Source organism: Falco cherrug, chromosome 6 (genome assembly GCF_023634085.1).
Source record: "Falco cherrug isolate bFalChe1 chromosome 6, bFalChe1.pri, whole genome shotgun sequence".
Lineage (NCBI taxonomy): Eukaryota > Metazoa > Chordata > Aves > Falconiformes > Falconidae > Falco > Falco cherrug.
In genome coordinates, this window is record NC_073702.1 from 47,586,582 (window position 1) to 47,612,658 (window position 26,077).

General features: G+C 36.8%; 1 protein-coding gene across 6 annotated transcripts in view; it reads left to right on the forward strand.

Annotated features, from left to right (window-relative positions):
* Positions 1-26,077, forward strand: part of SCAF8 (SR-related CTD associated factor 8) — a 167,120-nt gene that overhangs the window by 5,863 nt on the left and 135,180 nt on the right. For 5 of the 6 annotated variants that reach the window (XM_055713807.1, XM_055713806.1, XM_055713805.1 and 2 more), the window contains exons 2-5: positions 17,234-17,317; positions 18,852-18,896; positions 22,610-22,771; positions 25,850-26,006. In XM_055713807.1, the coding sequence (XP_055569782.1) occupies positions 17,234-17,317; positions 18,852-18,896; positions 22,610-22,771; positions 25,850-26,006 (448 nt within the window). Of the gene's footprint in view, positions 1-17,233; positions 17,318-18,851; positions 18,897-19,492; positions 19,553-22,609; positions 22,772-25,849; positions 26,007-26,077 lie in introns of those variants that run through there. The other variant, XM_055713811.1, reaches the window with a different exon arrangement.

The following is a 26,077-nucleotide window of genomic DNA, read 5'->3' on the forward strand; positions in this document are numbered from 1 at the left end:
TTTGAAGGATTTTTTGCAACTATGATATATTTAAAGTGTTCTTCTTTTTTATTTGATAACCATCAATTTTGTTGTAGCAAACTAGGATGAAAGCTTTTGGTTTACCTCTATTCTTATTTTTCAGAAGAAAAAGTTAACTCAGTGATATTTGCGTATGCATGTGGACCCACATACATCTGAAAAGTTGTCTCTGTTTTTCATTCTAAACCTCTGGGGTGGATGTGAAAAAGGTTTTATTTTGCTTTATAATCCCATAGTGCTACTCAGAGAAAACACTGAATCTTTATAAACTGTATGAATTCCCTAAAATACAGCAAAATATCTAAGGATTTGTTAATTTCCCTTTTGCTCTCAGGAACATTAAGAGCAATATCAGTGAAATGTAAATATTTTACTCCATCCCAGCAAGAGCTGAACTTTGCTGGCTTTCCACTATCTGCTTTTTGTTAAAAGGACATAGGGAAAGGAAGTCTTTCTGTCTTCAAGATACAGTAAATATTAAATTGATGTTCACCTGATTGAATATCTCCATGTGTGCAGTATAAATATTTATAGTTTTAATATAACGTTTTCAAAGACTGTTTTGACCTTAGACTTTCACCAGTCACAGGATCTTGACTTCTTGCTTTGTAAAAATGTGATCATGCAAGTCTGTTAAAAGCCCAAAATGTTAGAGGCTTTTTTGTGCATATCTTGGGCAAGGATCTCATTTCTTCTGTGAAGTAGTGTAGGACAGTCAGTCATAGATTGTTTTTTTTCCTTCAATATATGCGCTTTAAATTTCTTCTTAAACTGTGGTCTAGATTAGATCCCTGTAAGCCTGGGAAGGTCATGTAGATCTCTGGATTCTGCTAACAGTCTTGAGTTGTAACTGGATAGTTAGAAGTATGAGTATTGATCCTCCTTGCTACTCTGCTACTACTATGAGAGTAGTGAACTGTTCTGTAGTTCAAAACAAACGCACTTCTGAACTCCTATGACTTCAGACCCTTTGAATTTTTGCCTACTCACTAAGACCATGCCTGGGGCTGCAGTCTTTGGCAAAGTACTTGAAATTATTTCAACAGGTCTTAATTGAGTTTGCCATCAGCAGTCTGTTTTCCTGTGGCAGTTGTGAACGTGGAGTCTAGTAATTGAAGTGGCTTTCTAACAGAAAAAAAAAAAACATTCAGAACAAAAGTATGGGATAAAGCAGGTCTTAAAATACGGTCTAGACACTTCATTACTTTTGCAAGGAATTTTTTCACTTGGGAAGAGGCCCAATTTTGTTTTTTTGTGTCTGTAAAAGTGGTCTATCGTTCTACCTGGGAACAGCCACTGTGAAATTTATCCCGAGTGGTTGATTCAGCCTTGCTGAGAACCCATGTCCCTGGCCTCAGCAGCCATTGGTGTAACTCCATTGTGAGGCCTGGGACAATAGTTCGTAATTGTCTGTTCAGGTGTGTATCCAGAGTTCAGCAAGCTTGTCTTTGAACTCAATATTAGTCCTTGTTCCTGTATCAGAACTTTTCATGAATTGCCTGTGCATTTCTTTCCTTTCATTTCCTTGCTTCTTTGGAGCTACTTTTATGCGGTATTTCTCTGGGAGCACCTGCAGCAGCAGCAGCAGTGAACTATATAATTTTATTAACCTTATTCAGCAGCTGTTTCTACACTGTAGGGTACGTGTTCTTTAGGAGAAAAGGAGGATCTTCAGCTGCTGCGCTAGTTCTTGTCTTCACCTGTCCTTGCCAGTTGTACTGACCAGAAGGAGACATTTTTAAAAGTAGAATTTGTTAAAATTTGGAGGAAGAAGTGATTGCATTGCCACCATGAACCTCTTTATCTGCATCATAAATATGTATTTCTTGTAGTAGCCTTCTCTCTGTTGCTGTTAGGCTTTTGGCAAGTGAGCTACCATTTGTACAAAAATGGCACCTATGGATATACAATAATTTTATAATTTTCTTCCCATTTTTTTCAGGTGTTGCCTGGTTTTACTGTAGGTTTTGATTGTATTAGGTTTTAGGGTTTTTTGAGGTTCCAAGTGAATAATACCAGATTGTTACCTTTTCTCCTAGCTTTGTGATTATATAGGTAGCTGATGAACATTTTCCTGATGCTTTGATGTAAACATAATGCACACATTTAATATAATAAAATGCATATGTGGAAGGTAGGGCTTGTCACCTTTGTTACAGTGTTTGCTGTTGCTGGGTTTTGAAGGTTGGCAGAGTACGCTCTGGTTCCTGTTTACAATGAGGGCACAAAAGAGCATGTAAAAGCAGAAGGGGCAGAGCTGAGATCCAGAGGTAGTAGCAGCAAGGAACGGTGGTTTGTATGGATGGCTGCTGAGCAGTAAAACCACTAAGATATTGGAGGCACCTGTTTTGGTAGCCTTGAACTTGTTTATTGTGACGTTCTATCTATAACATACAGTTTTGAAAGACTGGAGTAAATACTCCTTTATAAGATGACAGCTGCACAAGGTGTTTTATGCAAGGCAGTGAACAGTTGTCTTATATATTTGAATTGGAATTTTTAATTGAGTTAGCATGCGTTCTTGGGAAAGGTATCTCAGAAGATTCATCTTTTTGTGGTGTTTGGCCTAGGGTTCAATGTTTCCAAATGTTCATTTGGAGTTGTGGTGAGGGTTTCCTTTTTTTTTTTCCCCCTTCCCCCCCCCCCCCCCCCCGTTTTTAGTATTTATTAGTTACTTTCAAAAAGTGAAGTAGAATTAATTATGTGCATCCTTTCCTTTCCATTCCTATTATTCTGTGACTTTTTTTTCTTCTAAAGAAGTACAAAATACTGTAAAGTGCTGCTCACTTTGGTGAGCAAAATGGTTTAAAAATTTTGGTCTCATGACATGACTGTATAGAGGTCTCTTGACAAATAATTTAGAAATTAGTATGATCAATAAAATACAATTATAATATTTTTATATTGATGTGATTGCAGTGTTAAAAAGATTAATGATCATGCTTGTAAATGTCTTTGGATATTCCAGCAGTTAAGTCCAAAGAACTTGTAATGTGTTAACCAGAACATTGGAAGCCTATGGAAAGATCTGATCAGACTAAAGTTTTTCAGAATACTGAATCTTCTATGCAAATTAACAAAACAAAGCTGGTTCACATGAAAAGGAATATGTTGTTTTCTGAATCTGCTCTAAATTACAGTTTCAGATAATGTGTTGAGTGTCATAGCTTTATTACCAGATATGGGATGCACAGTAGTAGCAACTGCTGCTTAATTTTCAGGAAAGTGGAACACTGAATGGGAAAGAAGGATTTATATAACTGATATATTGGTTGGATATATGGATATAACCCTCTATAAACCATGATTTTTTAACAAATTGTAAATCATGAAGCTTCATTATGAATGCAGGGGATTTTAAACCATATCTAAGGAGAAAACATTTTGAAATCAGGGCAGCTTTTCTTGTGAGCCCTAAAAACAGTTGGCAGAGAAATACGTGTCTTTGATTTTCATAATGTTTGGGATCTGTCCCTACATTTCATCTCTCATGATTGTAGAGGTGTGATTGTATTGAGACTTTACTAAGGCATTTAACTCCATGCTGCATGCACCACATTTTACCAAACCAGTGTAATGCAACAAGAGTGAAAGGCACTTCTCCAGTGTTGGCAGCCCCCAAGCTCACCTCTGGAAATCTATAGAGACTGACGTTGTCTATGAAGCTGATCGATTTTCCTGTTGGTGATCTAGAATTAGCTATAAAATCATGATAAAGTGTTAATGATGGAAATTAGCCATATGGCAGGAATGATAAGAGAAGAAGCAATATAACAAGCGTATTTCACTTCCTGTGATTTTTCTCATGTGATATACTTTTAAAGATTATATGGATCATTTGTCATCAGTCTTTCTTTTCTGTTGTTGGGAGTTTGAGCACTGGTAAAGCACACAGTCTTGCCTAGCTATTTCACATGGTCTATTTAGTTTTTTCTAAGCTTTCTGTTTCCATGCAGTGAACATCCTAAGTTACTATGAAGTGAAAAAGAGCAATTATTTTATGGCTTGTTAAAGGGCTAGGACCGAAAGAAGTATGTTCTAGAGGTAAACATCTATTCCATAGTTGTATGCAATTCAGGAGCCTAGAGTTGAATCCAGGTGATTTTTTTAAATTCCAGTATTACATTCGTAGTCTATTTGTACAAAGCCAGCTGTACCGATGGAACTCAGAAGCTTTCATTGAAAGTAGTAATGAAGAGGGTTTAGAGGAAATTGTAAATAGACTGTAATGTGCCTTTTGGCTCAAATATATGAAAACTAACATGCAATCTTGGCGTTCCATCCCAAATTGTTCAGGTTCAGGAGATTTGAAAGTTGGAATTGTGCTTCCTCAAAATGAAAGGGATAGGAGATGGACTGAGCAAAGACTGTGATGGTAACACCTGACTTCATGTGCTGAAATGTGATGGGCTGGAGAGACTGTTGTATCACCTTAGCATTCTATTTCACTTAATTGCTTATACATTCAGTTAGGATGAATATTCAGATGTCTTCTTTAAACATAAACATATGTAATGAGTGGTATATAATACAACTGATGTGTGAGGGGGTAAGCTTCTTATGTGAATGTTCTCGGCTGTTTTTAATTTTTTTATAAATCAGTTAACTGCAACAGTAAAAGGAAGTCATAGACTGGGATATCAAGGATAGTGACAATCATTTTATATTTGTTAATTTAAACCATATGTCAGGCACTTCAAGTGTTTGAAAACAATTTTATTAAGATAGTTGTTGAGTTGCAACCCTCTCTTCTTTGCTTTTTTCAGTGTTGGATTTTGGCAACTTGTCTTGGTTGGTTGCTGAAAGAACTTTTCATTGTTTTCCCTCCAAACTGAAATACCTTATGCTGAATGGAGCACCTGCCATTCTGGTCATCCTACATATCTTTGGTATATATTTTAACATTTCTGTGCAGCACAGAGAGCAACAAGGTGCTGATTGGGAGATCCTAGTCAGCATCAAGGAAAAATCCTATTCACTGAGGGTGCTCGTGTAATTTAAGTAACTTTTCCTAGAGGTTAAATTTCAGGAGTGTGCAAAATGCAACATAATAGAAATTTGTTGATTCTGTCCTTTTTTTTTAAAGCAACAACTGACAATACTCTCTTCTTGTTCTTTGCAGTGTGGTGATATAAATATTGGTAAGCAATTCAGTGACTATTTCTATATATACAGTTGGATTTGATTTATTTTAATGCTGTTGAAATGTGAAATAAATTAATGTAATTTAAGGTAATACCTATTAGGCTTGACTTCTAGTTACTTGTTTTGGCTTTTGAACATGGAAATTGCAGACATCTGTTATTATATATGATGTCTGGTTAGTGTTGTGTCCTGGTAGCAGCCAGGGAGAACTGTAATAATAATTCAGTAGAGATATGTGTAATTGATATCCCTGACATGCTTCTGGTCATAATCTTGTAATTATTTGGACTGAGTCCTAGAGTATCAGTATCAAAATGTTTATTCTCTTAGTTGCTGGAAGTTGTTGCTGGAAGTTGCTGTTCCTTTGGGTCACGTGAGACCAGAGGTGTTCATAGCTTTCAAGCCTTCTGGTGGCAAAATTAGTCTTATATGAAAAATTATTTCCTAGCCACTCTTGTCTTTGTAAGATGTGGCCAGAGGTGTGAAAAAGGATATATTACTTATGCAGCTGTATTTTAATAAAGTTAGTACTGTGGTCTGATTTTCATTCAACATTTTGTTAGGGAAAAAGCTGTCTGACTCTCTTGCCTGTTGAGTAAGTGGTGAAAGATCTTGGAATTAAGTGTTGGGCTTTGCAGAATACAGTGTGCCATTGCCTTCCATGGAGAAGCAGTAACTGTAAGCGACTGACTTTTCAAAGATGTAGTTCATGTGCGTGCAGCCTGGTCTTCTCTTGAGAGACTTTAGACTGTAGCTTAGCACTGTGTAGTATACTGCCTTGTAAATTACAGCTATTTGCAATAGTGCACTTTTTATAGTTATTTACAATAGAATTAACTTTTAAAGCGTTTTTGAATTACGATTGTAATGATAAAATTAGTTGGCATTACTAAACAATCACATTTTGAAATATGCTGATGAATTTCCAGGCTTTCACTAATCCTTTTTTGAAGGCCACTTTTCTTAACAGAATTAAAGAAAAAATACAGAACAGAAAGTCAGTGCCTGATCTGTAGTGTCAGTCTGATCTTTTGCCTTTCCCCCCATTCTGAACATATATTTTAAATAGCTTGTTAGATCTTTGAGCAAGCCCTTCCCCGCCCCCCCCCCTCCCCCCGCCAAGTTTGGAAATGGGACGTAGCTTATTAAAAGTTCTGCTGAAGAAAGGGAGTCTCAATAATGCTGTTAAACCTAACTTTTATGTACACTGGAATATTGCCTTTTATGTAGTTTCTTAGCTCAATGTCATTGCTTTTTGCTGTACAAATCATGTAGTTTTATTAGATAGAGGAAGACACAGAATTGTGAATATAATAGGCTTTATTTGATAGCCTGGTCTTTTCTTGGACATGATACTTAAATATACATTTATGTAGTAAATCTGTGTAAATTTTGCATTTGGAACCTGTTGATTCTGAAGGAGGTGCATGGGGAAATGACACTTTTCCCATTGTCCAGTAAATGCATGCAAAGCCCCTGTGAGGTCAATTTCCCATCTATTTCTAGATAATATTGATTGATGATGGAGGAAGTTAAAGAAACACTTGCCTTAGGATATGATACTAAAAACTCAGTCTTAAGGCATTTGTTTGGTTTTATTTTTAACCAGTGTAAGAACAGAAAGGATAACTCAATTGGAGGTGATGAGAAGTAAGTACAATTTGAATTTGTTTGAAACAATACACAGGTGATGTCCTGGTTTTGGCTTGGGGAGAGTTAATTTTCTTCTTAGTAGCTGGTGCAGTACTGTGTTTTGATATGATAAAATGAGGAAGAATTGGTGTGACTTTTATGAAAGAAAATAATGTGTCATATATGCACTAGAGTTCTTTGAGACAATTAGAAAACATGTGGACAGGGAAGAACCAGCTGGTGTTACTAGGATTTCCAAAAAGTAATTGAGAAGATCCATCCCCAAAAGTTTGAAACTATGCTACTAAGGATGAAAGTGCATCCTTACATAATGGATAGTAAAAGGGGAGATGGGGGGGAAAAGTTTCTGTGGAGACATGAATTATCTTTCTTCATGGTGGAATCTTTTATGGGTTTGTGCTGGGACTCTGTGCATTTTGATGTATTCGTAAATGCTGTGGAAAAGGGGTAGAATAATGAGGAAAAAATGTTGACAGTATTAAGTTATTCAGGATGTTGGTACTGAAGAGCTAGCTCTGAAGGACTGCAAAGGGACATTGCTGTACTGACTGTTAGATGGCACCCTGCCATGTTGTCAAATTAAATGTGGTAATGCAGGCTGGGGAGTATGAAAAAGGCAACCCTTGCTTTATGTACACAGTGATGGGTACTGAAATGATATTATTTGGTAATTAATAAGATCTTGCAACCGAAATGTAAATGCCTGTTAAAAGTTCGGCAGTAGTCAAAATAGCAGTCAGAATCCTGGAAATTATTAGGAAAGAAATAGAGAGTCATTGTAGTGCCAGTGCCTCTTTATCTTATGTCATGTGCGGTCTAGTTTGCACCACACAAGGCCTTGTTGGCAGAACTGCATGTACAGAGAAGGGCGGAAAGAACAGTTCAACAGGTCTGTACTAATACTCTTTTCTGGGCTAGAGTAGAGATGACTGGAAGATGATGAGATAAGGGTCTGTAGTACTGGGGATACAGAAGAGGTGAATCAATGTTTTTTCCGACGCAGAAGCTCTGTAAATCCAGTATCACTAATGAGCACAGGTTCAAATCAAGAAAAAGGAGTTTCTTTTGCACAGATTTTGATTAAATTATGCACCTTCTGCAAAGATGTTGGGCATGCTAAAGATGTACATGCATCAAAAAATAAATTTGAATTCTCTATGTGGAGGGAATTCAGAGATTTTATAGAAAGATCAGTTAGTGCAGGCTCAGGAATCACTGAGCTGCTGGTGGCTAGAATAATATTAAGAGAAAATATCACTAAAAGGGCAACTGTATATTATCTTCCATAAATATCATGTACTGAATGCTGTTTCTGTTGGTTTTCTCTGAATTAGTGCTGTGCATCAGTAAAAAATATATTTTCTCTACTGTGCCCTAGCACAAAGAAGAGAGAAGGGGAGGTAAGAACGGGCATAGGAGAAATGTCATGGTTTAACCCTGGCCGGTGACTAAGCCCCATGCAGCTACTCACTCACTCCCCCCACAGTGGGATGGGGGAGAGGGTTGGAAGAGCAAAAGTGAGAAAACTTGTGGGTTGAAATGAAGACAGTTTAATAGGTAAAGCAAAAGCTGCTCACTCAAGCAAAGCAAAACAAGGAATTCATTCACCACTTCCCATTGGCAGGCAGTTCTTCAGCCATCCCCAGGAAAGCTGGGCTCCGTCATGCATAATGGTTTCTTGGGGAAGACAAGTGCTGTCCCTCCCTTCCTCCTCCTTCCCTCAGCTTATATATGCACAGCATGACATCATATGGTGTGGCGTATCCCTTTGGCTAGTTTGGGTCAGCTGCCCTGGCTGTGTCCCCTCCCAGTTTCTTGCACCTCTCCAGCCTTCTCACTGGCAAGGCCTGAGAAAGTAAAAAGTCCTTGACTCAGTATAAATATCACCTAGCAACAACTAAAAACATCGGTGTGTTACCAACATTGTTTTCACACCAAATCGAGAACCCAGCACTGCACCAGCTACCAAGAAAAAAAATAACTCTATCCCAGCTGAAACCAGGACAGGAAAGATCAGAAAAAAAGAGGAGGTAAAAATTAATTATTATGAGAAAGATAGAAAGGTGTTAAGAATAAAAACAATCTAAAAACATGGAACCAGAGAGGTACAGATAAAAGCAGTCCTGGTAGCAACCAGGAACCATCACTTCCTCATGGGGGCCAAGCAGGGAGTGGCTGCTCCTTGGTAATGCTCAGCCCAGAGACATGATTAGACTGGAAGCTTGAAAGAGTTGTTGTCAAACTTCCTTTTCTTCCTTGTTACCGAAAATCATAACCAGGAAAACTCCTCAAACCAAATGCTACTTTAGAAAGCCATCATTGGTTTATTGCAGCGCTGGGTGCATGCGGGATTTTTCCTCCTAACATGCACACCATGTTACTTGAGTGTATACATTATATACAATAGAGTACTAGCATATTCACAGTACATTAAATTTTAATTTTCATTCATGTACAGTATTGGTTACAAGTTTCTCACTGCTAATGCAAATTAGTAGGCGTCCTCAGATTGGTGTCTTCACTGCTGAAGTTTTTTTACTAACTGCATGCTCCCCAAGTGGGGGTTTGTCCTTTTTCAGAGGGGGCTCTTTGAGTTAGAGGCTGTGATCTCCCGTTACCAGAGTTACCTTTCTGGTACTTTCAACTAATTTTCTGTGGATTGCAGCACATTATCAGCTTGGCTTCTCTTGCAGCCAGAACTTTCTCACTTGGAGGCTTTTTTCTGCGTAATTTAGATAACGGTGTTGTTTTCCCCATCTGTTCTTTGTTTCCCAAGGCTGACTCTTTTGATTAGAAGTCCTTTCATTCATCAGTTTTGATGACTTTAGAGGGTCAGCTTGATCTAAACTTTGTGCACAGATTTGTTTAACACATAGTTAAACACTAAATCAGAGTTTGGTAATTTGAGAGTTTCGGCAACATCCTGTCACTTGAAATGGCCAAGCTGACTAGGGCTGGGTGAAATTTGACAAGAACATACCAAAACTTGGTGAGTCTTCGGATGTGGAGGGTAAATAAAAAAAGTGAGTGTACATGTGGAGGAACTGGAAAAGGAACATAGCATATTTCATGTCTATATAGTGAGAGGGTCTTCCTCTCACCAGGGAATGGGTATGAGTCAGGATCATGAGCGCACCTGAGTCTCTATGTCTCAGGTCCTCCACTGAGAATTTTCCAACTTAAATTCCTGTTAAGCAATAGACTTGGTTAGCAATGTAAGCTGCCACACTGGGGTTTTTCACCTTCCTGTGGTAGTAAGTCATGCTACTGAATGCTTGGTGTGACACAAGGCCGAGTTGGAGGAGTGAAGCGCAGTTGGATCGGGATGTTTTTTGAGGCGTGAATTGGTTAGCTGTTATACCTACTAAAGATACATGGGGAGGAATTAACTGATAATTTTGGAGATGTAATGCAGGTTTGATACTCTGTGTATATCTTGTTACAGTTCTGTACAGTTGAGTTAAGAGTAAGAACTTACAAATTAGAAAAAACTATTTTTACATTCAGACAGTAACAAAGCAGGGTTTGAGATATTCTTATAAAACCAGAACAAAAATCCACCCTTAAAACTACCTATTACTTTGATCATCTTGAAGACTTGCAGTGCTATCTGTCTAATAAACTGTTACATGCTTGCATGGCCATTTGGCTGGCATCTGATTCTTCATGTGCAAGATCATTACCCTGGGAGTTGCTTTCATTGAGACAGATTAGGATTTGGTGATAAGCATATTTTTGTGGACTCATTTTGTCCCTGAAGTGCCATTCGGATTCAAGCCTTCCCTTTAAGGATTTCCTGTGATTTATATTCAGTGTTTAATCAAACATTCATACTTCTGTCAAAGGCTTATTGATTGTGTCGTCCCGTCCCCCCCCCCCCCCCCAATTATCAAAACGGTGATGTGCGTAGGGCATGGCTGAATGGAATCATGGTACAGGAAAGCAGTAAAACAACTTCCCCCACACAAATTCACTGCAAATTGATCTGTTATTTTCTGTAGCTGTAAATGGATTGGTAAGATTAATGTTCATTGGTAGGTTCCAGTGTTTGCAGTGTGTTTGGAGCCAAGTGTATTTGATCATCTAGAATACTTGGGAAACAAAGTTTAGAGTCTTGTCCGCAGCCTTCTAGAATAAACTTCTAGAATAAATTTTCATTGACATTGCAGTCAAATGAGTGCTACTAAGTGCACCGAGCTGGAAAAGTCACTGACACTTTTTACAGTAACTAGAAAGTATTCTCTTAACTTTTCTTATGCTTTTTCTTAGAGGAAAATAAAATTATTCCCAGAAGGTCATATGCAAAGCCTGCATTTAATGTTCTTCATAATTTGATTATAGAACACTTGTGGGTTGGGTTATTTTTTTGTGTCCCCACCCCCACCCCTTCCTCCCAAAACTGATCCAACAGTTTGGAAATGGTTTCTCTTACCAGTACAGACTCCTTGTGACTTGTCTCTTGTCTCTGTGTTACTTTTCCACATACCACACACATCCCCCCCCCCAATATCAGCTTCTGCAGAAGTTTAGTCTTTGTTCCTTTTTAACACTTGTGTTCTTAGGAAGTTACTAATTTGTTTTCTTTAGGATCAGATAAGTGTTTTCTTTCTGCTGATCAGTTAAATTTGTGTCTGGTCATGCCATCTACCTTTAGAGAGGGAGTGTCTCACCTTTTAGTCTTCTGAGCAATGTGCTGTAGTTTAAGAATGGACAGTACAAAACAAAGTTCTGTATAATTTTGTAATGGATTTTTACAGGTTTCTTTCAATCAGGGTTTAACCTTTCAATTTATTAAAGACTGAAGCATTATTCTCCCAAATGTGTTTGTGGTGACTTTGCTCAGGAGAGCCTTTGTGTCAGAATTACTCTTTGGTGAATACATAGCCTTTTGCAGCAGTGCTCTTTTGGGCAAGTATCAGGGAGGCTGTTTCTCCCCCTTAGGTATTAGGATAGCTGGGAGATAAATATTGGATTTGTTTAGGTTAGCATATTCTTTTTCGTTTGTGGTGCAAAATCAATAATAAGGGAATAGGAAAAATAAATTGAACCAACAACGTCTGAGGTGGTTTTTGTATTAGATTTTGATAAGTATTTGTATCATCAACTGGTGATAATGTGCAGTGTTTGGAAAGAAATTTTTATTCTCTTAGTGTACGTTTTAAAAAGGGACTCCAAACTGTGGTGCTCGCTATAGCAGTGCCTGAGATTTCAACAGCAAGTTTCTATGCTTACTGTTTTTTCACACAAGAAACAATGCAAATACTTCCACCATACATGTCCTTCCAACTGTGAACTTAGGAAAATAACTACAGAAAACAGGTTTCATTGCTGGTCAGGTATCTATCAATAGTGATCAGATGCTTAAAGAAATAGTGATGAGTTTTTGTGTTTTGGGGCAGGGGTTTTGGTATGAGTTGATGTTTATCCGGAAAAGCAGGTAAATGGCTAGTGAATGGAATTAGGCAGATTTTCTTCATAATTCATAGAATCATATGGTAGCTCAGCTGTAAAGCATGTTTTTGAAGTTTGCATAATGGTTTCTGTGTCTGCTCTTTTGCTTTCTTCTTCCAGCTTGTATTGTAAAAGTGACTAGTGTGCTTCAAAACCTCTGAAACTTGTGGTTTTGTCTGCCACTTGAAGATTACAGTGCTTCACTTTTGACCCTCTTAAATGAACTGTATTTCCATTGTGGAAAAAATGCAGCTGCCTGATGTGATAAGGCTCAAACTTCATTTTAGTAAGTTTCTTTTAAACTGAGAGCTGCATTTTATACTAGCATAGAGATAGCTAACTGTATTTTATACAGTTATTTAAAAGAGTGGGTGTATTTCATTATGGTGTCTGGTCATGGACTTAACAAGCTGGTGATAACAGTTCGGGAGTGAGTCAGGTCCCCCCAAAGCATGCCAGAGCTGCCCTCCCAGGCTGAGGAAGACCATGCTGGGCAGTCTGGAGCCGTATCCACCACCTGGCTCTCACTCATTCCCTGCTCATCTCATTTGGTGCACTCCTCCAGTCCCATCCTTCCCAGTAGATCTCCACTACTCAGATTATATTGACATCTGCCATCACTTTTTAGTAATCCTGTTTGCAGGCTGAAGTCCTAGTCACCTTTGTTCTTCACTTGAAAACACTTTTCATTATCCCTAAGTATTTCATGCCAGCCCTCAAGATCAGAGGGGGGAGCTGAAATTCCGGAAGTATTAAGAAGTTGAATGTACCCTGTAGGTTAGTTTGTACAGTTGCCTAAATGATGTTGTGGTTCTAAAAGTGTTTGCTGTATTTACTACTGAGATTTTTTCTGGTTTACTGTTGAGTTGATGCCTTCAAAGAAATGTCTCATGTACCAGCAGATCCCTTTCCTGAATGGCACTAGTCAGCTTCAAAGCCAGTGTCTGCTACTTTGTGTGTACTCATGCTGAATTTGTCTACCTTTTCATTACTCGTTTGTGTCACCGATGTTCCTCTGCAGCTTTTGATAGTCTTTGTCTGTCATATCCAGAATATACCTGACTGCACAGGCCCTAGCGCAAGTGGAACTCTACTGGGACTTCCCTCTACTATAAACAAAATGACTGTTTGTTCAAATTGTTTGCTGGCTGTCTTTAAAGAGTAATTGGTCAGGTTATTTGTCTTGCTCAGGAGAGCCTTTCTGTCAGAATTACTTCAGTCTGTTTAGGAGAGCTTAGCTTCTTTGAAGCCTTTTGTGAGAGATCTTTGGTAAATGTCTCTGGTAGTCCAGGTGGACTATATTAGTGATTTCTCAGTGTGCTCATTGAGTGTTTCAGAAAAAGATGGTAGACTGAGATGTTGCTTTTCCTTGCAACACGTGCATGGAATTAACTGCCCACTTACTCTTTTCTTTCCAGTAATTTATACATTTTTTTTCTGGTACAAACATTGAACCTAACTGATCCATTGTTATCTGATTCTCCCCTTGAACACTTGTCAGAAATTCATGTTGCTTTTCCTGTCTCTTAAGAGCTGCAAGATTGAGACTGTTTCAAGTGAGAATTCATGATTCACAGCTACTAGGTCTTTTACTCTTGAGTTCTAGCAGCTCTTCATGATTTTTCACATTGTGAGCTTGTTTGTTCTTCACCTTCGTATAAACACATTTGAGGAGGATTCTGGTATGGGAAGTCTCCACAGTCTTTCCTCAGTGTGTAGATCTAAAAAGAGAAAGGGAGGGTTCTTTTTCTGTACAGGTTTATCTCCTACGAGTCCTTTACCTGCTGACTGTCTTGGAGGAGCACTCTTAATAGATCTGCTATTTCTTCTCTTTTCTGAAAATGGCTGATTTTTATGCTTTTTCCTGTTTGTTTCTCAGACTTGGTTGCTTTATTTTTTACATGTGCGTTACCAGCTAGAGCTTATGGTCACTTCCGCCTGCTCCTTCCCCTCCTTTGGGTACAACTTCTGATTTTCTGAAATGTTTACCTCAGATAATTTCCCTGACTTTACTGTTTAGCCAAGTTGCCATTTTTTCCTAGTTTAAAGGCTTCGTTTATGTGAGGGCAAGCACTTACTTTCTGCTAGTGAGCATGAGTGCCTTACAAAAAGATGATCAGGAAATAATTATAGCAAAATGTTTTGACTAAGCATTTGTACAAAAGAGCATACAGGAAAAATGAGCTACAATATAAGCACAAGTTTTAAAACCAAAAAGAATATATAAATTTTTAACTCCTTTATTTTCATATATTATAATCCCAAATAAATTGCAGTTATTTTGCTTTAACTAGGTTTGAAGAATATCTGATTTCTTGAAATGCCCACTGTATAATGTAAAAATGTAAAAATCATGTATGCTACATCAAAAAAAAAAAGTTTTCATTAGTAGAGAAGCAACAGTCTTGCTTCTCTAGCCAGCCTAGCAGTAAAGCAGATGGGCTTGATAGATGGGCTATTGAATGGATAAGGAGTTGGCTGGATGGCAGCATCCAGAGAGTTGCGGTTAATGGCTCAGTGTCCAGGTGGAGATCAGTAACAGGTGTTGTCACTTGTGGGTTCATATTGGCACCAATACTATTTAATATTTTTATTAATGATGAGTGTGCCCTCAACAAGTCTGCAGATGACACCAAGCTGAGTGGTGCCATTGGTAATGTTTGAGGGAAGGCATGCCATCCAGAGGGACCCTGACAGGCTTGGGGAGCTGGCCCACATGAACTGCATGAACTTCAACAAAGCCAAGTGCAAGGTCCTCCTGCACCTCAGGGTCATCACTGATCACTGGCATCAGTACAGGCTGGGTGATGAGTGGATGAAGAACAGCCCTGTGGAGAAGGACTTGAGGATATTGGTAAATCTAAAATCAGACATGAGCAAACAGAGCAGTTTAGTTGTAGTTGCACATCATCCAGCCAAGCCAGTAGCCAGGATGAGTGACCCACAGCCTGGTAAATCATCTGTGAGTAACTGGAAGTTGATAACTGAACTTTGAGTGGAAACCAGAGAAGAAACTGATTGGAGACTTGATCTTCTGCCTGGTTTTCTCCCTCTCCCCTGTGGTGGTGGTGAGCACTGATACATTTGAATTCTAGAAGGACATTGACATGCTTCTTATACAACAAAAAGTAGTAATTCAGAATGTTTTGCAACAGCAATTACCATTAGTGAGAAGTAGTAACAGTTGGTTTAGATTTTTTTTTTTTTTAGAAGCTAGAATTAGAATTGTTTTAGAAGCTGGGATATCTAGATGTGAACTGCTTATAATCTCACTGTTTTAGTGGAAATCCTTTCAAGCTGAGAAGATAGATACTTATGCTTGGAAAAAAACCAATTTTTTTATTTCTGTCTTTTGACAGCTATACAAAGTTTTAGTTAGAACTTTTTTTGATAGGAAAGGATAGAAAAAAAGCATCTCATGTTTGCAGGGAGAGGAAATCCTTGTCTCTTGGAAACTCACTGAATAATATCTCCTTGTTAGTTTCAGAGCAATAAATTATTGTAAGTAACTTGGGGAGCGTGATCTGTATTTAAGATTTTTATTCTAAGCTGTTCCACTGTGTGATCTGTTTACTGTTACATTTTACTTTGTTAAATGTAAACAATTTGGAATTATGTGTTCTGAAAGCTGAATGAATTATAGGAAGTTAAGGATACTGTTAATATGTGTATGCATATTAATCTAGGTCAGGGTGTATAGTAGGAGAGGAGTCTTTTGGCTTTTTTTCTGTTTCAGTGACCATTTTATGGAAGAACTTCCAATTCTTCCTATCCCGAGGAAGGAAATAAATTGTCTCTGGATGGTCATTCTCATTATCAGGGCTCTATTTTTGAGCTGATGTGCTTCTAGACCTGTGTGTTGTATTTTTGTTTACAATGTAAGTTAAGAATATCCTTAAAAACTGGTTTGGCATTTTGTATCTGGTATTTTCATGTATCAAAGTAGCAAATAGTAGACAGTCCCTTGTCTGCTAACACTTTGCATTAAGGAGAAAAGAGCAGCATTGTATTCAAAGCCATATATTGTGAATAATCAGAGATTTTCACAGCAAGTAAATAGCCTTGGATGATGGAGTTCTGACTTGGCATGGAGGAAGTTTTTCCAATTACCACCTATCAGTTGTAGCTATGTTCATGTACTGCTCTTGCTGTGTAGCAAACTTCTGATGAATGTCTGTCATGCTGTATTGCTTTTGCTAGAAGATGTATGTACTAATAGAAAGAAAGTTATTACTGTGTAATGGGAGAAGAATCTTGCAAAACACTGCTACCTGTTCTGTGTAGGGTGGCTGTTTTGGTGGTTAGATATTAGTGAAGTTACAAAGCTGTTTGAAATGTAGAACCCAGCTGGTGTTTTACTTAAGTATTTGTAATACTTTTGATACATTATTTGTATCAGTTAACACAGTGAATGAAGGAAATTACACTTTTTTCCAAATCTGCTGGTTTAAGTCACATGCATTGTCACTGGGCTGGATTTTTTTATTTAATGGAAAATAAAAAGATTTGATTCAGCAGGCATACGATGATGAATATAATAAGTATTTGGTTAAGTTTCTGGTATGCTTTATAAAAGTAGTCAAGTATATTAATTTTTTTTGCCCTAGAAAGAAAAACTTAATGACAGCTACTGTATTTGTATATCATATTTCCCGTGTAACCTTAACCTGCAGTTGCCTGCTGTATTTAGTGCTAGTAAAACTAGGTAAATAGTAACCATTGCAATAAAAAACCTGCTATCTTTTAAGGATTTTGGATCTTACATTGTATTTTATTGGACCTTTTTATTTTTTCTTAAATGGGGATGCATTTTCTGGTGTAAAATGTATTTAAAATTGATGAAAATTAGAAGTGGCATTTTATTGTGGAAAAATAGTGTAATTTTATACAGCTTACAACTGCAGAATATGTTTCTGATAACTGTTTTTTGAGGAGTTTGTTTGTTTGTTTGTTTTTTTGGCAGTTGTACTCACTAAATGATTATAAGCCACCCATTTCTAAAGCTAAAATGACACAGATCACCAAGGCAGCAATCAAGGCTATAAAGGTAAGGAATTGGCTAACTTCTTTTGACTTCCTTTACATTTCTCATCTGTGTCAAAATAGCTGAATAACTTAACTTGCTTCAGAACTTGCCACCTCCCTTATTGTGTGTTATTTCTGAATTACGCTCAAATGTGATAGTGATGGGATTTTCAGGAGTGCAGCAGAAGGCTTGATTTGTTTTGTGACTTTCATTTGCTGGTTGTCATATGTGAGAGAGAATTCTACCACCTTGACTCTGCAATCAGATTTGAAAGATGGTATTTTCCCTCAGTTTAAAAAAGAAAAACTGGTATTGCCTGAGAACAGGTGAATAAATACAAACCTGCAATTCTTTACCTCACCCCACCCCTCCAAATAAAGTAAGATATGTATACCTTTGGATCAATACAGTTGTTTTAAGTTTTACTTTATTTTTATAAATTCCTAGCATCCTTTTTCATGGCTGCTGTTCATAGATCTTATTTTTTATGTTGCTTGGGTACAGACTGTTCTTAAGTTTTGGCATTAGTAAGCTAATTAAAGATTTTTCTTGCCACAAAGTAAAAATAATTGTTGAGCAGCAGAAAACAGCACTGAAAAATAGTGAAGGAAAGTATGCCATTAGTGTTAAGCATCAAAACAAATGGAAACTCAGTGAAGAAGAGAGTATGGTAAAAGCAAAAAAGCCATGAACTTATGCTCCTCTTAGCTACATTTCTCTACTGAGAATGTGGATATGTTTTCAGATAATGAAATCTGTGTTGCTGTTTTGTGTAATTTGGAGAGAGCAGTTTGTTGACAGAAGAGTGAAATTCACTGGCTTCCTTAAATAGGAGAAGTTTATGTAAATTAAAGTATATGTTGCAGTATAATGAGAATGCTAATAACCTGTATTGAACAACAACAAGTAGTGAATGATAGTAAATGGTTATATACATTAAACAATTAAATTATACCAAAATCACTTATTATGTATTTGACTTGGAAATCCTACTTCCACTCTTATAATTTCAATAACATTTAATTATGAAGAGCAGTTATTGAGATGATACAGCACCATTGTGATGATATGTGAGATTTCAAAGAAAAAAACCAACAAAAAACCAAGGCCAATTTTAAAGAAAAAGTATTCAGTTACAAGGCCTTCATGTACTCATTTTTTTAGGTTATTAAAGTGAACACTTGGAAAATAAATTAAATACAGAGAAGCGTTATGCTGAGTAGCATTAGGCAAACATCTTTGGTCATGTACAGTGAAATAACTGTTTTTGAAGGAACAGTTACTTAGCAAGAACTAAGAGAATAATGTAAGTGCATGTTACTAAAAAAAATTCCAGTGTAAAAAGCCTTCAGAAGGTAAGAAAAGTTGAGATTAGTTTTTTTTATATGCTGTTAAATGTTCTGAGGAAGACAGCATACTTAACTGTAGGTATTGGATTGCTGATTAATCAACTGAAGTATCTAGTTCTGGTTTTACTATCAATATTGTATGACTTGAATAAGTGTATGCATCTTCAGATTTTTTTTCTCTGTTGAAATACTATCTTATTTTCCAGTTCTACAAGCATGTTGTACAGAGTGTTGAGAAATTCATTCAAAAGGTAAGTCAGTCACGGGTATTTTGTGTCAGCACTAAGAAATGTTCTCGTGTTGGATTGGAGTATTGAAGACCATTGGGTTTTAGGTACACATAGGGATTAATATTTTTATCACATGTTAGTTTATTTCAGTTTTTAGTCACATTCAGTTTCTGCTAGTAATCAGTAGCTGATCATAAGCCAATGCAGAAAGACAAATACTTTGTCTTAATTTTGTAGTTATGATCTACTTTGATCTGACAGACTGTGAATACTGTCTTAGGACTACTTCTGTATGTATTCATTTGATGTTAAAAGAGGCTGTCAGTGTAGCCCGTGTGAACAGCTAATAGCAAAAGAATTGACAGTGGTTTGGTGAGTGATGGTTGCTTTTACTTTTCTGCCAGGTTTTCCTATAGATTTAAAAGGCGAAGGGAAGATGACCATTCAGCCTCATCTTTTATGTAGTAGGAGATGTAGCATTTCAGTCCATGGTAGCTACTAGTAATTTAAAACAGAAACTATTTATATAGCTAGATTGGAATTACTTTTTTGGAAGATGCAGTATTAAAGATTCTGAATAATAAAGAATTTTATTGCATTTTGTTTTCTTGTAACAGTTAATTATTCTTGGGTAAAACTGCATTTTACCTCCAGTTCGAAATGCATGGATTCAACCTGTGAGTCTTCCCTTCTCGTCTGCATTGTACCTGATTGTTCAGTTGGTCATTTTGGTACTGAATTTCTTCTTTCGTAAATAGGAGTAAATTACGATCAAATTGCCTTTTTATTTTGACAGACAAGCTAGAGAAGTTAGTCAGTGTTGCAGTGTTGGATTCAATTTTTCTTCTGTTGTCTGTTTTACAAAGCAGCCTAGATTGCTCTGTGTCAGTAACCTTTGTCTTCCTCATTACCTTTTTTACCTTGGTGCCCGTTGTATGCTGCAGTGACTTTTGGCAGTGGTTGGGCCATGCAAACGGGATTCCACTGTAGGCTGGTGTTTTTAACTGTCAGCACAGTTAGTGAATGAATTATTTAGGTACTGGAACGTCAGTCCTATGCAGAATAAGTGTCATATGTATATTTCATGGCACTGGTAAAGACTAGTAGTGTACTTTACCATCACTGCTAGTGTTTTGTCAAGTAGTTGTCTTTTGGAGCATCACTTCTGACTTTTTTCACCTCTAAAAAAAGGGATCAGTATCCTCTGATCACTGTTTAATGGTACAGGTGGACATAGGAGGATGAGGACAGGTGTACATCTTGTCCATCTCTGATCAGTAGCACTTTGCAGTTTCATATCCCAAAATTAATCTGGAATTGCCCAAGTTCCAAATACTGCTTTTTAGTTGCAGTGGCTGCAATTGGCATTTCTGTGTTCAGAGGCAGGAGAGAAGATTTATCTTCTGAATGTAACAGTGTCAGTTTTTCAGGATATGGACTGGCTGTTCATGACCCTTCCACAAGGTACTGAGAGTATGGGTTGTCTTCACACGCTTGTGTTCAGTGTCCAGCGCTACTTGATGAGGGAATTCTGCACTGTTCATTGCTGGCTAGAGGAGGCAGATGTATGTTGTTATTGATAACCCTCTTAGTGATCACTCTGGATTAGTTATTTCCCTTTGTTGGGCTGGATGTGTTTTTTTTTTTCTCTAGTATTTTATGAGTAGTTTATTGAAACACGCAAATTATTAATAACATCAAATGGTAAGTTCTTATTTTGATAGAATCTGAGATAAGCAGATGAAAGCTAGCCATCTGATATTTATGGACTTAAGCCGTATGTTTGGAAGATAATTGCATTATGTTCTGGAAACAATCATTTCAAGTTAAAGCTCAAGACTACTGAATCATCAGCTAAAATCTGCTATAGACTTGTCCAGAGTGATGTTAGTGCCATCTCAGTTAGTTTCTGGTTGATTCTTTACTAGTCCAATATTTTCTTTCTTCAGAATTAATCTCATGAGGTTACTGAAACTTCAGGTGGAATAACTGACCATGATGTTCTTTGTTTTGTGACACTTAATTCACTGTTCTATTGTCATTTTGGTTAACTGTTTTAACATCACTTCAGGGATCAAATGACCACGTATCATATATGTAAGGATGTTCTACTGTGATTGCATGACTTGAATAATTTATTTGAATAGTCAAATTATCTTATTGCTGAGACTCACTCAGAAAATAAATGAATATTTGTTGTATAAAAGCTGTCTCATCTGAGATTAGGGATGCACAGGCTCACTGTCCCAGTTGTAATTCTTCTTTATTTAATTTTTTACTTGTGTTTTTATTTTTTTACCATCTATATTATTATATTAATTAGTCTTTTGCTTTCTGTATGTGCCATGTTGTTAAATACTCCACCTAACATAACTACTGAGTTTTCTTATTGAATATCTGTGGGTCTTACTGATTCTAATATTGTGAAAAGTTGTATAGCTGTCTGTTCTGTATGCAGAATACTTTTATTTTTGGTAATAATTAAGGTAAAATTTCAGTAGCCATAAGACATTGAAGTGATTCCCTGAATCACAGCGTATTATATCCAATTAGATGTTAATTTTATAAATTCAAGAATACACATTTATTCATAGAAGGATGCCACACATTCTTAAATATAAAGAATGTCATACTTAAATACACTGTACCATGTTGAGAGCATAAATAAGTGCTTTATCAAGGTTGCAAATGTTAGTGAATCAACTTCTCAAAACAGGAAGTTTGTAGCTAGGCTATAATAAAATTAATAGCCTGAAGAGTTTGTTTGGCACTGTATTAGAGATTATGAATTTAGTGTGCTGCATAATGTGTTACTAGACTACCTGGATCAGAAAGCGAATGGGTGTACTTTCCCATCTTTTCCATACTAACTTGTGTGATAACTGTGTACAACCAATATTTGTGAAGTGAATCCACGTCATGGTATATTCTGGCGATGACTTCATTGTATTTTTGTACCACTTTGTATTCCATATATAAATGGGTTGCAGTAGTCTGGTGCAATTACTTTGCAATTAGGAGACAGAAAAAACAGCTTTAGTTGTTAAGTAAGATTACTGAAGTAATTAGTATTGTAGTTAGTAGACATGCTTTATAAATACTATGCTGTTTGTAAATTATGCAAGTTTTCTGGAGTTCTAAAGTAAGTTTAATTGGTGTATTCTCAAGCAAAAAGATGTCCACATAAATATATTTTTGTTTTGGGGGGGTTATACCACACACTAATTGGAATGATGTAAAATAAACAAATGTTAACTTTAATGTTGACTTTGATTATAAAGAAGAACAGAAACATTTTTGAGTTATATTTATAACTAGTCTCAGCTTAATGTACTTATAACTCAGCTTATAGCTTAAATGTACTGTTAAGAATTTGGTCATGCTTTATGCTGTTCTCTTAAAATAGATGTGTGCTTTCAAAAAGGATATGTGGTTCAATTGCTAATTTTAATAGCTAGATTCTAAAAAAATTTTTTTTAGAGGTAGGAAAAGGATTTTAAACCATTTACATATTTGGAGTATGCATACAACAGATACGGTAACTTGAACATTAAATGTTAGCTATTCTTGAGAGTTCAATTTTTCAGGACAATTTATTAAATTCAACTTTATTAAATAGATCAGAGAACACTCTGGTAATTCCCATTTAAAACTTAGAGAGAGCTGTTTATTTACTCTGCCATTAATGCTTGTTGTTCGTTTTCACATATATTTTAAATTATCATTCTTTGTAGTGCAAACCAGAATACAAGGTACCTGGTCTGTATGTCATTGACTCCATTGTGAGACAGTCCCGGCATCAGTTTGGACAAGAAAAGGATGTATTTGCTCCAAGATTCAGCAATAACATCATCAGCACTTTCCAGAACTTGTACCGTTGTCCTGGGGATGACAAGGTAAACCACTTACACATAAATGTGAAAGTCTATAATCAGGTTGACTCAAGCAAGCAGAAAGTGAGATCAAAATCCTTATTGTTTATACAGAAGTACTAAAAACTGGATTAATTGGAAAAATCTGTATTTCTTTAATTTTGCTTCTCGGGGTGTAGAGATGGGGGAATACACATCCAATTAGATTAACCTTTTGGAAAGGTTTTCAGGAAGACTGGATGGATTTGAGTTAGTGTATTTTGATGGGAAAAAATTAGGTGGGCATATGGTAGGAGGGAGTTGTAGTGAGACTTTTACTGTCATCTTTACCTCTTCAGTGAGAAAATAAGTGAGCAGGTTTTGTGTAGTGTCAAGGAATAAATACCTTTTTTGGTAGCAGTATTTTCAGTACAAGCTGGTGTGTTTTGGATTGAAGGAGCAATAGAAGAAACAACAAAGTATCTTAGAAGTTACCTTCCCTTTGATACTGAGTCAACCAACAGCTAAATAAGGCCTGGCTTGAATAGTTTGACCCCATAGTTCAGCTGTTCCCTTGGACCCCAGTAGTCAAGGTCACTATGAAATTATAATAGGTTGGCTGGAAATAGCAGAGAGTGCAGGCAGTTTAACTTGTTTCGTATTTGTCACTGATCTTACAAGAGCTAGAATTTCTTCTTACTGAAGTGAAAAATTACAAAAGGATAGGAAATGCTAAGGGCTTTATCTCCACGTAAATTTGTGTAATAGTGTCATGGAGTGAAGTAGTGAGTGAGGCAGGACACTGCCAGAAACCAGGTTGTTCTTTGAATAGTCGCATGCATTCCTACAGTTGTGTTTTTCAACAAATGATCTGAAAAACTAAGGTATCCATGGAAGGTGGTTAAGGCAAGTTCAGCCATTGTGTGTCTGCTGTAGTTGTCTTAGGCTTCCTGCCTTTTTAGATGAGTTAGGATCTCTGCAGGAAAATATGTCGGGATCTGCAAATTTTAAGTAGTTGGAAAAATGCTGCTATGGATGTCTGTCTTCTCTTCTGCAACGGAGTTCTGAGGTGCTGCTGAACAGGTTAAGTCAAATGACGTTTTTTTCCAGTCTGGTTTTAGGTTATCTGCATGATCAACTTGTGCTGCTTCTATTGCACAGTGTTCTACATATATGTGTGGGTATATATATATGTTAAACATATACATGTATATGATAGTTAAGGTTTTCTTCGTTTAGTTGTATTCCTTCAGCAGTATTAGTTTGTTTTGCATGATCATTTAGCTTACTACCCTGGGAAACATACTAACACAGAAATAGCCTGACTTATTGAAGGAGGAGAACTGGCACAAGGATAGGTGCAAGTACTCAATTTGTGTCTGGCTTTAAAGGAAATACAGTAAATTTATTGTAGGGTAAGAAATAGTGCCATTTACACTGTGATATTTCAGTGTATGGCAACTAATGTATCACATCAGAGGTGTTTGATGTTGAAGAAGAATAGTAAAATACAGTCTGTTTATGGTCTGTAAAGCTCCTACCAGCTTCGATTCTGAGATGTTTTTCACCTTGCAGGAAAATGTGTTTTGCAGTCTGAAGTCTTTCTGCTGTGTTGCATATGGATTCAGTATTATAGGAAATCCTTTGTGCTGTAAAAGTAGTTACCATGTATATATGTCTGACCCAGCAAAAAATTGTGCTGTCAGAGATACCAAGATACGTACCTTTTTTCTAGCATTTTGTTGTTTAATCTGGTTAAAAGGCATAACAGAGAAACACAACAGTTACCTTTCATCTAAGTAAATGTGTGTTTTGTTTTGTGTTAAATCAAGCAGAAGTACAGTAGCTTTTCATTTAAAGTAACAAAAAACCTCACTGATTCCTGTCTGGCTCAGCCGTGGAAAGAGCAAGGGAGAGGTAGATACTGAGACACAGAAATAGTTTTATATTCCTGTTCTGAATAGGAGAGGGAGGTTAGAGCCTCTAATGGACATGTTGAGGACTGCCTTATGAAACAAACTTTCAAAGAAGAAAGGCTTACATACTGTAGTGCTGAATGGAAGCCTTCAGAGGTTTCTTTAAAGGAACTCTAAATTGCACGTTCCATGCAGTGAAAATTCAGTGCTTCTCTCTCTTGAAGTATCCTCTTGCAGTTCTGGAGAAATAGACTTTTATTCCTTCGGTTTAAACACTGTGGTTAAGTACTCTTTATCTTTATGTTTTGTAGAATTAAAGCATCTTCGTGACAGCAAGCATAAGATTCTGTAAAGAACTTTCTGCTCTTTGTAATACAACTACACCCCACCCACCTCCCCCCCAATAAGAAGGTTGTTTTCAAAATAAAGCAAAATTTTGTCTTTTGGTCGAAGTGAAGCTTAGAAAAGAAAACATTTGGCAGCGGATCAAAAGAGTGAAATAGAAATGTAGTAGACTTACGAGCTGAACAGTGAGTTACATCTAACAGAACTGTATAAAATTTGAATTTTTATTTTTTTATTTCCTTCCGCATAATCCACATTTTTTAATACTACTCTAATTTCAATAGGCATGGAATTATATTCCAGTTTAAACTTTTAAATTCCTCACTTGGAGGACCTGCAAAATACTGAGATATTTTCCTAATAAAATCATTTTTCTGTCTTACTAGTACATGCCCATTTTTAAGAGGACGTAAATAATTTTGGTTCATAGGTAGATCAGAATTGCATTCATATGTGTGGACTGTGGAAGTTTAGGAAACTAATTCCTTGTTTTAATTATTAATAATGCTGTAAAATGCTTCCTTAAAACAATTCTCCTTCCATACCAACTTCCACGAGTAAAGGTGCAAAGGACGCAAATACACTTGATTTGTTACGTTCTAATAGATTTAATTTTCTGTTGAGAGGACTGTCACTATGTGCATAGTGTGTCTTTAGTGTTGCCTAGGGTAAGCCTTAAGTTCATAGCTTAGACATCTTTGGTGTGACCCTGCATAACTGTTCTTATGGTTCTTAGTGTTTTTAAACCTAAAGGTCCTTCAGTCTAGACAGATGGACAATTGCTGTTTAAGAATTCTGTAATTGATAATAACAAGATAGATAAGCACAACTCAGGTCTTTTGTTACCCTTTCTTCATTTCAGAGTAAAATTGTTAGAGTGCTGAATTTATGGCAAAAGAATAATGTGTTCAAGAGTGAAATTATTCAGCCTCTCTTGGATATGGCAGCAGGAATTCCTCCTCCAGTTGTGACCCCTGTCTTGCCCAGCACTACAGCTGCTATGAGCAACAATACACCAGGTAAACAAAACCAGGTTAAAATCCATACTTGGAATCAAAACACTTGTGTCAGCTTTGGTATGTTGGCTGTT